This window comes from Oncorhynchus tshawytscha, linkage group LG05 (assembly GCF_018296145.1).
Source record: "Oncorhynchus tshawytscha isolate Ot180627B linkage group LG05, Otsh_v2.0, whole genome shotgun sequence".
Lineage (NCBI taxonomy): Eukaryota > Metazoa > Chordata > Actinopteri > Salmoniformes > Salmonidae > Oncorhynchus > Oncorhynchus tshawytscha.
In genome coordinates this window covers 48678041-48693968 of record NC_056433.1, presented here as the reverse complement: position 1 = coordinate 48693968, position 15928 = coordinate 48678041, and the positions used below count along the sequence as shown (strand labels likewise).

The following is a 15928-nucleotide window of genomic DNA, read 5'->3' as shown; positions in this document are numbered from 1 at the left end:
TGGATAAATAAAAAGGTTAAAAAAAAAAGATATATTATATTGTGGTGGACAACATACTTTGTGTCTAGGATTTCCATGACCAATACTAGGACACACAAACAGAAATAACCACAACAACGGCATTTTGTGCAAAGAATGCTTCTACTGCACTTGGTTTACTGAACAGTTAAATACATTTGAATGAGAGGAATCTAGTCCATCACAGATCGAAGGGTTCATTTATCATTGTCTAAAATTAACTACAAATGGATAGCAACTGTTGCAAGGCTACAATCATCCCGTTTTCTCTCACAGAACGGAATATAGGCACAGATAAAGAAACTGATCAGAAAACCTCATTGACGGAACATTTTTTTTCTTCTCTTATCGGTAAAAGCTTCCCCTAGAATGAACTCAAAAGACTTCTCTTTAAACTGACTTGTCATATTGCACAATTTGGACAACCTTCTCATCCCATAACCACGTCCTCTGTCCTGCCCGTTGCATAGCCTTGACCACATCTCCACCCAACTCACTGAGCAGAAATTACGCTAACCCCTCGTGTCTCAATAGAACAATGATATTTTGCGAAATGTCCCTTGATTATCGCCATTCTGTTGAGAAACAACCCATTTTCCTCTGATATGAGGCCAACAAGGGCAATCTCAACTTGCACTAATTTCTCATTCGGAATCATATAAGGTATCATTCAAAATAAAAACTCTGGTCAGATTGTTCTCAGTTCAAACAGCTGAGGACGAAGACGTCGACCACAGCTGTCAATGACTACTGATCCTTCCCTGACCGTTTATGTCTATAGAGTTACAATGTCAAAACCTCTCGACTTGTGTTATACCCTGTCCATGTTAGTACCTTGTTCAGCTAGTTCCAGAAAAGGGGAAGCATGATGCATGTCAGGTCCATCTGAGTACAGGAAAACAATGTTTGTCTTTAGACCCTAGCAAATACAACTAGCATCACAGTAGCATTTTACAAGCCAGTTATTTAGTCTCCCGTGAGCTATGGAATAGAGCAGCCGTGGAAGGTTTTTAACACTGTGCAGCTTTATCATAATCTCCTGAAGGTTTTGAAACAAGAACATTGATGAAAGATAAAATATTAATCCTAAATATATTTTTCTACTAAATTAAATGCCCCCCAGGGTCCAATATATGCTTTTTCTTCATAACTATCCAGTTGGGCAGCTGAATGGTAGATCACAACGACAAATGTAATGGAGATGGGTTCGGCTGGGTACAATGGCTTTACCCTGAAGCTGTTCAACATCGCCTGGTATTGTCTTGTGCCAGTCTGGGGCAAAGATCTGTGTGTTTGAGCTTGAAATGGGCCTCAGTCAGCTGACGCCATGAACCAGAAAACTTCCTTGTGATGAAGCGCATTTCTTTTTTACAGTCACATGCTCCTCTTTTGGAATACAGTCTAAGGGGCCATGGGAAAAAATATTGACTTAAATCATTTTGTTTGAAGACCATGAAACGGGTGTTTAAGGCAATGGTTGAGCCTTCAGGTTGATTCTGTTTAATATGCACATGACTAGTGAAGCGATTCTAATGTGAAAGACAAATACAAAACATGGTGATGAGAGAATTGGTTGGCTAGCAGTACACAGAAAAGCTCCCAGGGGCGGACCAATGACGCACTTTCACTCAAAAGGGGTTAAGATGAGAGAAACCGCAATGATGGCCGCTCTTCTTCAGCTCAAGAAGTACGGGGAGCAACTGCCAATCATCATAAGAGAAGCGGACGGGGGAATAAAAAATCTGAACAAGAGCAAGCAGGTCTGCTTAACACTCCAAAGTGGATGAAAACTCCATTTGCCATGATGCTCCACTCAGGGCTAGCGCTAGCTTGTGGAGCCGGTTGCCAGTTACGACTACAACCTCCAAACTGGAGGAGTTGAGCGCCTGTGAAAAAGTGGTGCGTGACTAAGTATCTACACAAACCACAGCAACATTACTAGCCTACAGTTCTGAAAGAAAAATGACCAACTCAGACACTAGAGCAACTCAGAAACACAGGCTTGTATTCCTATTTTCTTTTTCTGGGTTCGAGGACCAGATGGAATGAATGACTAGGATACGAGTATGTGTTACAGCCTTGTGATGACTGGTATGGTAGTCCACTGTGCTCTCAAAAAGAAAACGCATAGAGTACACTGCCATTTCCAAAGCCCGTCGAGACACCTAACCAAAAGAAACATCCTTTAAGGAATTGTACATCAACGCAATAGGATTGCCGCCTCTCTATTTTACAAATCAACTTTCAATCATAAACAAACACAAATATCCCATGGCAAAATGTCATGGTAGCCTTTCCCGAACGATTCCACAACTTTGCAGCAAAGTTGGTGTATCACACATAATTTGAGCAAAAACTCTGCGACGGATGGAAAAAGTCACTGTCCCACTAAGGATGGGGAAACTAAAAGCAAAACAAAACATTATTGTAGCAGAGATTCTAGAGGAGAGTGGAGGGGGGCGCCTTTTCTTAGCTTTCCATCCCTCGCTTCTCCTTGGTGTCGTAAGAATGGGATTACAGTAATATAGCCACGGCGGCAATCTTGCGGTGTTGGAAGAGGAATTGAGGGGGGAGAAGACATGTTGCCTCTGCGTGTGGGAGCATACGTGAGTTGGAGTAGGGGGGCTCAGGACGGAGTGGGGCTGGGGGGTTCCTCTGTCTTGGGCTCCCAGTCTGTGGGGCTTTGCCCAGGGCTCTCTGGCTCCCCAGCCCCTGCCCTACTGCAGTCTGTGTGTGGAGGAGGAGAAGGAGGAAGGAGGAAGGGACTGACACTAGAGAGGCTAGTCTCTGCTTCCTGAAGTCCTCCTATTGGAGGAGAGGGAGGAAGAGGCGGGCCTAAGCCAGCTGCACTGCAGGCCCCTACGGTTTTGATTTCCACTGGAACCAAACTGGGATTGAGGCCATCTGTACCCGCTCCTCCTCCACCCCCACCCCCCATTCGAATCTCCGCCACCACGCTGAGGCCCGCCTCAGAAACCATGACCCCCCCCACCTCTTCGGCCTCCCCCAGCAACCCCCCTTCCGTGCTCTCCAGCTGGGGAGCCAAGGAGGAGGACAGGGCCTCCGTGATGATGGCCGCCGTCTCCGCCATCCAGTCCAGCTCCGTCGTCATCGTCAACTCTTCCCGGGCCCCTTCTAACGTAGCGCTGCTGGCCATGCTGTTAGACTGGAAAGCCTGGGTCGCTGTACCTTGAGCCTGGGCCGCCGAAGCCGCCTGGGGCTCGTCTGGCAGTTGGACCTGGCCATTGGCTGCCCCCCCCCGGGCTGGAGCTGCTCCTCCAGCTGCAGCTGCTGCGGTGGTGTTGTTGTTAAGGTTGTCCTGCAAGGCCGTCTGGTTTCCCCCCTGGCCCGCCTGCTGGTTCTGGAGCAGCATCTCCTGGATTCGGATCTGCTGCAGGATGGCCGGTAGCTCGTAGTGGTGGAAGAAGTAGATCATGGAGTGCTAGGGATGGAGGGATGAAGAGGTACAGGGGTTTAAATAAGTCTGTTTTTAAGTAATGGAGTTAGAATCTGGGCCTGGAGGCTGGAAGGCTACAAATTCCAACAAGAGCTGTGGCTGGCATGACTTCAGGGGTGTGATCTCAAATCACAGGCGAATCGCTACATTGGCTAAAATGTATCCTAGGATGCTAATCTCTTTGGGACAGCCACTAGCATGAGGGCTAGCATCATGCACAGTCGCTACTACAGAGAAATTGATTTATTCAGGAAATTTCTTTAAAATTGTGTTAAAAAAAACCTCTAACCCAATATGATTTTCATTGCTATTTACTAAAACAAACACAGTTCTATGTTTTCTTAGATTACAGTAACAAACCGGAATAACAGCACAATAACATGATTAAATCACTTTCCCACTCAGCGTACTGAATAAATGAAGTGTGTAGGTCCCTTGAAACAAATGCAAATCCTTTAGTGTTTCCTACTCAAAACACTGGAGTGTGTGGGCTAGTACACTAGTTTGGGAGCGTCTTTTCTCTAGTTTATTTTTTAAAATTTAAATTCCACAATTTATTTGAATTTCATTTCATCCAACTCCTCCTTTCCTTCCCTGCCGTGTCTCACCTGTATGAAGAGCCAGGAGGTGACCAGAGCCAGGCTGCTGTACTGGCCGTTGAAGCGGTAGTGGTAGGCGTAGAACGCAAAGTGATACAGATAGAAGAACCTGCGGGAGACACAGAGACAACCTCTTTAGAGAGTAGCTGAAAATACCAGCATCACACTGGACTGACTTGACTGTGGAATGGAAGGACTGCCTGGAACTGGAGAGACAAAGTGATCAGTTGTTTGCTGAAGTCATAGAAATGCACCAAATAGTTCCCTTCTCGTCAACCCATCCCCATTTTATGAGATATTGGAGGGTATGCACGGCTTACTCCAGCCAACGGCATTTGCTGGTGTTGGCGTGTTGGACTCACCTCAGCCAATGACGTTTGCTGGTGTTGGTGTGGCAGCAGATGGCGTCGTACTGGTCGGCCAGCCACACGATGAGGATGATGTAGAAGGCGGTGGTGGTGTCGTTGAAGAACTCCGACATGATGGCCTCCATGCCTGGTAGAAAGGGAAAGCTTCTTCTTACCCACTGTTCATTCGTAAATAAAATCATTTTAAAAAACAAGACCCAGCTTGTTGCATGGTGGCTCAAACGGCGAGACACTCTTACCCACGAGAGCCAGGATGACGGTGAGCAGAGGGGCTGCTGGGAAGGCGATGGTCATGTTCATTTCCAACATCTGCAGCAGATCCACTGGTGAGACGGAGAGGGTGAAAGGGGAGCGAGTTTGGCGTAAGGTCAAAGAGACGTGCGGCACGGAGTGTGTCTTTCAAGGCTACTAGCGGGGTCTGTGTGTGTGTGTGTGTTCTCACCGATGAAGACGAAGATCTGGTGGTGGGAGTAGCGCAGCAGCATAGACACCGACAGGGTCTGCAGATACAGAGGAAAACAACAATTAAACTTTCAATGGAATGCCTCATTCTTACTTTTTTGGGTGAAACGTTCAATAAGGAACCCAAATAAAGGCTTAAAATGGGCTAAATTGAACACATGGGATGTTCTTTTTTTTAAAGTAGGATTTTGAACACTTGGGATTTTTAACAAATGGGTGTGTGGAGACTGACACTTACGAATATTACCATGATGACAAAGGCAGCCAGATAGGAGGTGCGGGCCATCCACATGCTGACAAATCGGTAGTGTTCCCCTGACACCACGTTCCTGAGGAAGCCTGTTCTCACACACACACACACACACAGACAGACATAGTACCGATCAGACACGCACTCGCACACAGTTTTGCATACCACTAAGGAAAGACACACGCAGGAGAAACAGACCTCCGCCCTTAACCACCGTGTACCTTTATTCTCCTCGTTCTCGGCCAGGGCCTTGACGCTGGACATCAGGATGTCATCGTAGCCCAGGAACTCATCCAGGAGGAAGCGGCTGAAGCCGTCCCCAAAGCACTGGTCCTTCATTGGGTCTGCATGCGCACACAGGCACAGGATTAGGTTACGAAGCCTCACACAGACAGCACCTCCTGTCCTCAGAACACTGCGTCTGTGCTACTTCAACCAGGCTTTTTAGTGTGCCTGAGTACGATGTTGAGTGAAGTGTTTTGCTGGCGATACTTTGATTGCGCTTGCCTTTAAAGCTCTGGATAAGAGCGTCTGCTAAAATGCTAATGTGAAAGTTAGCCGTGGGCGCGCAGCAAAGGGTGGTCAGAGCGCTTTCAGCTTTGAGATTCGCTAAGATGACTGCTTAATAAAGCACCATTGTTTTGGCCAATATGACCTATGGCCCAAATACTAAAATATTTCAAAATAAAAGTCAGCAGCGAGCTAGCTCCTGTCCATCTTAGCCACCAGAGGATGAGTACATCAGCATGCTCATCGGTAACTACTGATATAACCAACTACTGCTGCTGCTCATAGGTAACTACTGACCTAGCCAACTCCTGCTCATCGGTAACTACTGACCTAACCAGCTACTGTTGCTCATCGGTAACTACTGACATAACCAACTACTGCTGCTCATCTGTAACCACTGACCTAACCAACTACTGCTGCTGCTCATCGGTAACCACTGACCTAACCAACTACTGCTGCTGCTCATTGGTAACTACTGACCTAACCAACTACTGCTGCTGCTCATTGGTAACTACTGACCTAACCAACTACTGCTGCTGCTCATTGGTAACTACTGACCTAACCAACTACTGCTGCTGCTCACTACTGACCTAACCAACTACTGCTGCTGCTCATTGGTAACTACTGACCTAACCAACTACTGCTGCTGCTCATTGGTAACTACTGACCTAACCAACTACTGCTGCTGCTCATTGGTAACTACTGACCTAACCAACTACTGCTGCTGCTCATTGGTAACTACTGACCTAACCAACTACTGCTGCTGCTCATTGGTAACTACTGACCTAACCAACTACTGCTGCTGCTCATTGGTAACTACTGACCTAACCAAACTAACTACTGCTGCTGCTCATTGGTAACTACTGACCTAACCAACTACTGCTGCTGCTCATTGGTAACTACTGACCTAACCAACTACTGCTGCTGCTCAAACTACTGACCTAACCAACTACTGCTGCTGCTCATTGGTAACTACTGACCTAACTGCTGCTCACTGACCTAACCAACTACTGCTGCTGCTCATTGGTAACTACTGACCTAACCAACTACTGCTGCTGCTCATTGGTAACTACTGACCTAACCAACTACTGCTGCTGCTCATTGGTAACTACTGACCTAACCAACTACTGCTAACTACTGACCTAACCAACTACTGCTGCTGCTCATTGGTAACTACTGACCTAACCAACTACTGACTGCTCAAACTACTGACTAACCAACTACTGCTGCTGCTCATTGGTAACTACTGACCTAACCAACTACTGCTGCTGCTCATTGGTAACTACTGACCTAACCAACTACTGCTGCTGCTCATTGGTAACTACTGACATAACCAACTACTGCTGCTGCTCATTGGTAACTACTGACATAACCAACTACTGCTGCTCATTGGTAACTACTGACCTAACCAACTACTGCTGCTGCTCATTGGTAACTACTGACCTAACCAACTACTGCTGCTGCTCATTGGTAACTACTGACCTAACTACTGCTGCTGCTCATTGGTAACTACTGACCTAACCAACTACTGCTGCTGCTCATTGGTAACTACTGACATAACCAACTACTGCTGCTGCTCATTGGTAACTACTGACATAACTACTGAACTATAACATAACTACTGCTGCTGCTCATTGGTAACTACTGACATAACCAACTACTGCTGCTGCTGCTCATCTGCAACTACTGATATAACCAACTACTGCTGCTGCTCATTGGTAACTACTGACCTAACCAACTACTGCTGCTGCTCATTGGTAACTACTGATATAACCAACTACTGCTGCTGCTCATTGGTAACTACTGACATAACCAACTACTGCTGCTCATCTGTAACTACTGACATAACCAACTACTGCTGCTGCTGCTCATCTGCAACTACTGATATAACCAACTACTGCTGCTGCTCATTGGTAACTACTGATATAACCAACTACTGCTGCTGCTCATTGGTAACTACTGATATAACCAACTACTGCTGCTGCTCATTGGTAACTACTGATATAACCAACTACTGCTGCTGCTCATTGGTAACTACTGATATAACCAACTACTGCTGCTGCTCATTGGTAACTACTGATATAACCAACTACTGCTGCTGCTCATTGGTAACTACTGATATAACCAACTACTGCTGCTGCTCATTGGTAACTACTGATATAACCAACTACTGCTGCTGCTCATTGGTAACTACTGATATAACCAACTACTGCTGCTGCTCATCGGTAACCACTGATATAACCAACTACTGCTGCTGCTCATCTGTAACTACTGATATAACCAACTACTGCTGCTGCTCATCTGTAACTACTGATCTAACCAACTACTGCTCATTGGCAAGCTAACTTGCAAGTCAGTGGTCATAGTTCCTATCACTTTAGCAACATCACTGTTTGTGACACATGCTATGGCATGCTTTTGAGTGTTCATAGTAGGCTTTATGACAGACCCAGATATGAATATGTATGACACCTGCTATGTCATGCTTATGAGTTTAGACAGGCTTAATAACACCGCTCATCTAGCTAAGACCATTCATGATATCTGTGATCATGTGTTATGTCATGCTTAGGACAGTGTTAAGTAGGCTTTATAACCACTTACCCAGCGTGACGACCATGACGGGGATGTTGAGGCGTTGCCGGGTGGTCTGGGACAAGCGGAGGAAGCCGTACTCCAGAGAGTACTCAACTATGTACTCCTCCTGAGGCCACACTGACGACACACACAGAGAGAGAAACACACTTATAGGTAAGCAGTGCAGCTTACCACACCAACAAAGCACACATACAGCAACCCACCAACCCCACAGCACACACACTCTTGCATTGCATTAGAACAACTCATATTTAAACTAGTTAGAGCCCACCTAAAATGGCAAAACATTGACAGAAACACATTGCCAAGACTTAATTAAAAGCAAATTAGGGAAAGGAAGAGTCAGACTTTACAGCAATAAAACACAAAACATGCACATAAGAAATGTTATGCAAAGGCCATTTAGAATTGTTAAAGCCAATGTCAGGGCACACAGACACGACACAAACAGGGCCTAAACTAAAGTCTGGAGCCTGGCTCTTGACTGCTTCTCGAGCTGCAAAAGGTCAGATCAACACAGTCTTCGTCTTGGCATAGCCAGGGCCCACTGCAGGAAATGCGATAGCATCATGGCCACAGTCGGATTCAAACAGTCTGATCCATCACAACAACAGCTACAGGAAGTCGTTGAGGTGGCAGAAGACAAGGGAACACATTTTTTGGAAAGGAATCATGCCAGAAGGGGGTGACCAAGGACAAGAAGATGGCCGGAAGGGAGCTAGCTTGCAGGAAGAGGGAAGGAGGAAGAAAGGAACGGTGAGAAGAGAGGATTCTCACTCACTAGGGGAGTAGACAGGTAGGTAGGTAGGTAGGGTTGGGTGGGGGTGGGGGGGGGTTGAGTTTACCTGCTCGTGTTAGCATCTCAATCTCGGAGACTGTCTCCCTCAGCGGCTGCATACCTTTAGTGGGCGACTGGCTGAAGGAGAGGTCCTGGCTGTCGTTGAGGCCCCCTCCCCCAAGGCCGATGCCGCTCAGCGAGGGCTTCAGCCGTGGCTCGATGTCAAGCTCAAACTGACAGCGAGAAAGGAGAAAAAGACTTGAGTAGTCACACCCCTTGACTTTTTGCTAATTGTTGTCGTTTTATAGCCTGAATTTAAAATGGATTAAATTGAGATGTGTCACTGGCTTACACACAATACCCCATAATGTCAAAGTAGAAATATGTTTAAACATTTCTACAAATTAATGAAAAATTTAAAACGGAAATGTCTTGAGTCAATAAAGTCAACCTCAGTTATGGCAAACCTTTGAGACAGACATTGAATATCCCTTTGAGCATGGTGAAGTTATTAATTACACTTTGGATGGTGTATCAATACACCCAGTCACTATAAAGACACAGGCGTCCTTTCTAACTCAGTGGCCGGAGAGGAAGGAAACCGTTCAGGGATTTCGTTAAAGTTTAATGGATGTGAAAGGATAAAACTGAGGATGGATCAACAACATTGTAGTTACTCCACAATATGAACCTAAATGACGGAGTGAAAAGGAAACCTGTACAGAATACATATATTCAAAAACATGCATCCTGTTTGCAATAAAGCACTAAAGTAAAACTGCTAAAAATGTGGCCCAAAAAAATGTACTTTATGTCCTGAACACAAGCCTTACATTTAGGGCAAATCCATCATATCACTCAGTACCACTTCATATTTTCAAGCATGACAGTGGCTGCATCATGTTATGGGTATGTTTGTCATCAGCAAGGACTAGGTCGTTTCTTTAGGATAAAAAGCAACGGAATACAGCTAAGCACAGGAAAAATCCTAGAGGAAAACCTGGTTCAGTCTGCTTTCCAACACACACTGGGAGACAAATTCACCTTTCAGCAGGACAATAACCTAAAACACATGGCCAAACACACTAGAGTTGCCTACTAAGATGACACTGAGTGGCCTAGTTTTAGTTGACTTAAAATAGTCTTGAAAATCTATGGCCAAACTTTGAAGAATTTAAAAAATAATAAATGTGCAAATATTGTACAATCCAGGTGTGCAAAGCGCTTAGAGACTTACCAAAGACTCATAGCTGTAATCACTGCCGAAGGCGATTCAAACATGTATTGACTCGTGTGAATACTTAAGTAAATTAAATATTTCTATATTTTATTTTCAATACATTTGATATAGTGTGTGTAGATGGGTGAGAAAAACAAATGTAATCCATTTTGAATTCAGGCTGTAACACAAAATGTGGAATAATACTTTCTGAAGGCACTGTGTGAACAATGCAAGGTCATTGTATGGTCATTATTGTGGACAGGGGCACGAGGTAGCAGGATCATTGGTGTCTCTGCCTTTAGCCTTCCTCTCAAGCCCCCATCCCTGCTTCCCGCCCTCTCTCTCACCCTCACCTGCACAGAGCTGTTGTCAAACATCTCCAGGGTCATCTCCTCCTCTTCGTCGTCCTCCTCGTGGTGCAGCGCGGCCAGGCCCAGCCCTCCTCCTCCCTCTCCCTCCCCCTCTGGTTCCTTGACCAGGCCCTGGAAGCCATCCGTGTCGTAGAACTGCAGGAAGATGGGCGCACGCGACGAGTTGCGCTGGATCTCCACGCGCAGGATGCCGTCACGCGGCCACTTCTCCCGCACATGCTCCAGGCAGTTGATGGGCGAGCGGGAGAAGGCGATGTGGATGTAGGCCAGGATGAAGAGCACAAACAGGGCCTGGTAGAGCAAGAGAGAGGTAGAGAGCATTAAACTATGGCAGATTGTCTAGGGCGATATTGGTATTTAAAGATGTTTAATGGGGGGGTGGTCGATAGTTACATATCGCAATATTATATAGATACTTTGATAGGTAGCGTTAGTCAGCTGTACCTGCACCAAAGGTCTGGTATTTTTCATTTTATAGCTTGTTCTCCATCTTTTTTTTTTTTTAAGTGAGCAAACATGTTTTCAACTCATTTTCTCTTGCTCTGTCATCTCTGCAGCATACATATAGCGAGTAACATGTTTGGAATATCAAATCGTAATACATATAGGATCATGGGAATCGCTATACATATCGTATCGGCACCTAAGGATCATGATAATATCGTATTGTGAGATCACTGGCAATGCCCTAGTTTAAGGGACATATTTTTCTGTTTCCCCTCCTGCAACACTGATAATGTTAATGACAATCACATTGCCAGAAACAAAAGATAGTTCACATATATGCAAGGTTTGAGGAGTAGCAGAAAGAGATCCTGTCAGGATCGGGGTCAATTGCTTTTCAACATTTTCCCCCAACCCTGAATCCTATACATCAAATGGTGGAGAAATAGCCTAACTTGGTCCTGGGGCTCCCCCTGGGTGCACATTTTGTTTTTTGTAAATGCACTACACAGCTGACTCAAATAACCAACACATCACAAAGCTTTGATTATTTGAATCAGCTGTGTACCCAGGGGGGGCCCAAGGACCAAGTTTGGGAAACCCTGGCCTAAATGACCATCACAGAGGCTGCTTAGTGAAGGTGCCCACTACAAAAGGTGCAGTAGGATAGATTCCTACAGACAGTAGTCAGCTGAGGAGAAACGTGAGGTTCTAGAGAGCCTGGTCTATTTAGAATGATCCACTTCATCAGGAAGACAACACTCAGAACATCAAAAAGATGCTTGTGTCCAAAGTTAAAGTGTCAGTGAAACCAGAGACAGATAGGGGACATGCCATTTTGTTTCCCATCCATCGCATCCCAACAAGTAGTGGCAGGCAGGTGCCTCTGAAAATGGCTGTCCATCTCTCTTCCATCCACCTCTGTCCTTCCCTCTCTCTCTCTTCCCCCTTCTCTCTGCTTCAGAGCGTCGCTCTTCTCTCTTGTCTGGTAACGGACTCAGGCAGGCGGATTCCCACTGTCAGTTAGCTTGTGTGGAGGCCTGGTACATAATGTACACACACACGGAGCGCCAAGTCTAGGTCCAAAAGGCTTCTTAACAGCTTCTACCTGCATACCATAAGACTCTTGAACAATTCATCAAATGGCTACCCGGACGATTTGATTGTCCCCACCCCCCATTTTTACACTGCTGCTACTCTCTGTTTATTATCCATGCCGAGTCACTTTGCCTCTACCTACATATACATATTACCTCGACTAACTGGTTCCCCTTCACATCGACTCTGTACCGGAACCCCCTGTATATAGCCTCGCTACTGTTATTTTATTGTTGATCCTTAAATATTTGTGTGTTTTTTATATATACACACACATCTTAAAACTGCATTGTTGGTTAAGGGCTTGTATGTGACAAATACAATTTGATTCGACTTTTGATTTGATACAAACATTAACAATACCTTCCTAATATTGAGTTGCACCACCACCCCCATCCCCACACAGCAGCGTTGTAGTTCTTCACACATTCAAACCGGTGGGCCTGGCTCCTACCATACCCGTTCAAAGGCACTTCAATCTTTTGTCTTGCCCATTCACCCTCTAAATGGCAAACACACACACACACACACACGCACAATCCATGTCTCAATTGTCTCAAGGCTTATAAATCATTCTTTATCCTGTCTCCTCACCTTCATCTAAAGTGATTGAAGTGGATTTAAAATGGTGACATCAATAAGGGATCATATCTTTCACCTGGTCAGCCTGTCATGTAAAGAGCAGGTGTTCTTAATGTTTTGTACACTCAGTGTGTATGTATGCACACACACCTTGACCACATAAAAACATAATCAACAACCTCTGAGTTTTTATCCACACAGATAAGGAAAAAAGCTAGGACAGGAGAGCTCTAATGTGATGCCTGTTAAGATGACTCACTAGTGACTAGACTGAGTTGAGGGTCACTGCAATTATAACCCCCTGAAAATGCCTGTCTTTGGTGTTATGCTGCCTGCAACCTTCATGCAGAGCTGATGAGAATGAGTGTGCATTTTGGTCAATGTGTTCCTGTATGCCCGGAGTTGCACAAGCAAAGGCTTTCCCGGGTTTAAGCCTAATCACAGTTCGGAAAGGCCGGCCCTACTGCAATGTTGAAACTTGAGTTAATTACTGGCTATGATAATATATTGTGTAGAATAGATGTGTCAATCATTGACTCTGTTGATGACAAGGATGTGCTAGAACTAATATATTTGACATGTACAACCTTCCCACCTAATGCAAAGGTTTTTCTTGGTTATTGTTGTGCTGAATCAACACATTCCAATGCGCCAGTGTGATGTGCCAGAGATAAATACGTACATGATGTGTTTATTTGGTCAGAATCTGATGCAATCAAGCGGCAATTGTGGAGGTTGATTATTTATGTTCTCCTCAACTGTAAGATCTAACACACTATTCCACACATCAAAACAGAGGGAGCAGCAGTAGTAGCAGCAGCAGAACCACTCCAAACAAATTCGGAATTTGGACTGTGGCATGATCACAGGATGCAAAGAACGGCGAGGGCACGCTGCACAGACCCATTCACGTCCCACTTTTGGCAGGTCAAGTTGAGGTTCAACAAACTATACTATAGTTGGGCGAGAAACTAACCAGCCATTTCCACCCCCTCTTGTTTGAATGTTACACAAAGATGGTTTCTCATTGTGATATTGTTCATGAGAAACTGCTGTTTTGTTGAGGCACTGTTTGGAGATATGGTGGTGGGGGGGGTAAGATAAGTAGTCTACTTCCATTGACATGTGCATTCTGTACCACCTGTCAAGTTGACAGTGGCCAGGGTGTGCATCTTCTGAAAGGGGGGGGGGTTGTACTCCATGCACACCTTTACTGTTTACCATTTTCTGTAGGTGCCCTTAGCAACACGGGTGTATTTACATACACTGTAGAGAAAAATACTGTCAGTGAGTAGCACACAAACAGTCTGGGGGTTCCACAGAAACAGTCCATGGGAAGTCCGAAACGAAATACAATTTCATTTCAACTTACTGTGCCAGTGGACAGAACTGTTGGTCATTATGAATTTGAGACAAAATATCTAAAAGGATTGTATTATTAAACATACTTTCCAAACGTGGGTCTGTTGTAGACCTGCTTACCTAACGTCAAAATAAAAAAGTCCTGCACGTGCACCATAATGTGGACAAAAAGGAATAACCTGTGGGGGGACTTTGACATGAGGTAAGCAGAGATGAATTGGGTCTACAACAGACCCACGTTTGGAAACTGTTTAAGAAGATCCATGAAGCTCAAATTCCACACCCATTGGCACAGTAAATTGAATTGGATTTAACTTCTGGCTTCCCACGGACTTTTTGTGCAACCCAATACAATTGAAAGCAATGCTAGTGTATGTAATAGAACCGCGTTGCAAAAAGCACCTACATTTTCTGTAATCATTGGAAGAAGTTACCCCCTGAGAAGCAGCAATCACACATGTACAAAACCAATTTGAAGCAAATTAACCTACCGTTCGTTCTTGTTAGCCGATTCTTGACATTGTAGCCTACATGAAGGTAAAATAGTGAGAGGAAAGTCTTACCTTCAATAGGACAAAGAACTCGAAGATTCTTCTGAAAGATGGTGGAAACAATCTGGCATAGGTAACTGCCATCTTGAAGAATAGGGCATGGAAAAGTCTGTCTCGAACATTGATGAGTGGGTTCTGGTTGATATTAGGGTTTCGCATTCTGTTCGCCCCGCCATTGTTATTTAGCGGGACGTTATTGTTCACGTTGCCCTGGTTTTCTGACATTGTATGTCTGGCAAGACGACTGATAGCAAGTCACTATCTCAATCCAGTTGAAACGTGGATCTATGTACGCAACTTAACCGCACTGGTACCAACAACTCCAACTGTAGGATGGTGCAAAACTGCATTAACTTAATGCAATAATGCAACTGTCAGTTTACATAGAAAAGTCACAATTGCTAGAGGTGACTAATTTGATGTCTAGAAGGGCTGTGCGTTATATAAATTTTTCCGACATGGTCGTTGTGTATCTGGCATTCTGGCTTAGCTCCCAAAGCGCCCCCACTAGCGTAACTAACGTTAGTTAATGAGTTCCAATAGAACTCAACCACTGTAGCAACCTAAAAAAATGGCGCATACAGTAATGTTAAAATATTCTTTACAAATTTCTACTGGCCGTTTTAGGGCCTTATAACTAAGCGTCAGTCACCATTCAAACCCCGGCTAATTAACTACCTGCAACATACCATTGCTAACATGCTAGTTAGCACTGGTGGTGAACAACATTCCGAGGCGAAAACATTGACGATTATGGTGATGTATATTCTTAGTATATTATGCCAACTTAGCTTGTATGCATTTGTCTCATTGTAATTCACCAGAAACGTCCAATAAAATAAAAATAAAACGTTTATCAAGTTAGCTAGCACTACCCTGCTCACGCTATAGTGGCTAACGCTCACGTTCAAGTTCTACGATGATAACCCGTATGTTACTTTTTAGTCGAGAGTTCGCCTCGAAAATGTCGATCTGTTTGCCTTTTTAGATGGACATTGAGTATGATTCCCGATTGTTTTTTATTCTACCGTTTGCAATACTCTCAACCAGTTTAACTATTCCTTAGCATCAACCATTAAGCCTTGAAAACAAACAAGGCAAGTCAAGAGTTTGACAATAGTCGATTGGAGCGAGCGCCCTCTGTAGATGCAACGTCCATACACTTTATTAAAAAAGGATCATACAAATATATATATATATTCAGTGTAAACAAAAATTGACAGATTAAACTGTGATTCGCTTTCGATGAAATTATAAT

At 44.6% G+C, this 15928-nt stretch overlaps 1 protein-coding gene across 3 annotated transcripts; it reads right to left on the bottom strand.

Moving 5' to 3' along the window:
- Positions 1-119: 119 nt before the first annotated feature.
- tmem259 (transmembrane protein 259) lies at positions 120-15769 on the bottom strand. 3 transcript variants are annotated; one of them, XM_024421103.2, is made up of 11 exons: positions 14683-15769; positions 10616-10924; positions 9162-9273; positions 8269-8379; positions 5376-5498; positions 5143-5243; positions 4885-4942; positions 4682-4765; positions 4437-4569; positions 4084-4183; positions 120-3460 (listed from the first exon to the last, which is right to left on the bottom strand). In XM_024421103.2, exons 1-11 carry the CDS (start codon positions 14893-14895, stop codon positions 2645-2647), a joined length of 2160 nt encoding a protein of 719 aa, XP_024276871.1. In that variant the 5' UTR covers positions 14896-15769; the 3' UTR covers positions 120-2644. The 3 variants fall into 3 exon arrangements, with proteins under 3 accessions (XP_024276871.1, XP_024276870.1, XP_024276872.1); XM_024421102.2 differs by having other exon boundaries at positions 9108-9273; positions 14683-15768; XM_024421104.2 differs by lacking the exons at positions 120-3460; positions 4084-4183 and having other exon boundaries at positions 4433-4569.
- Between the last annotated feature and the right edge of the window lie 159 nt (positions 15770-15928).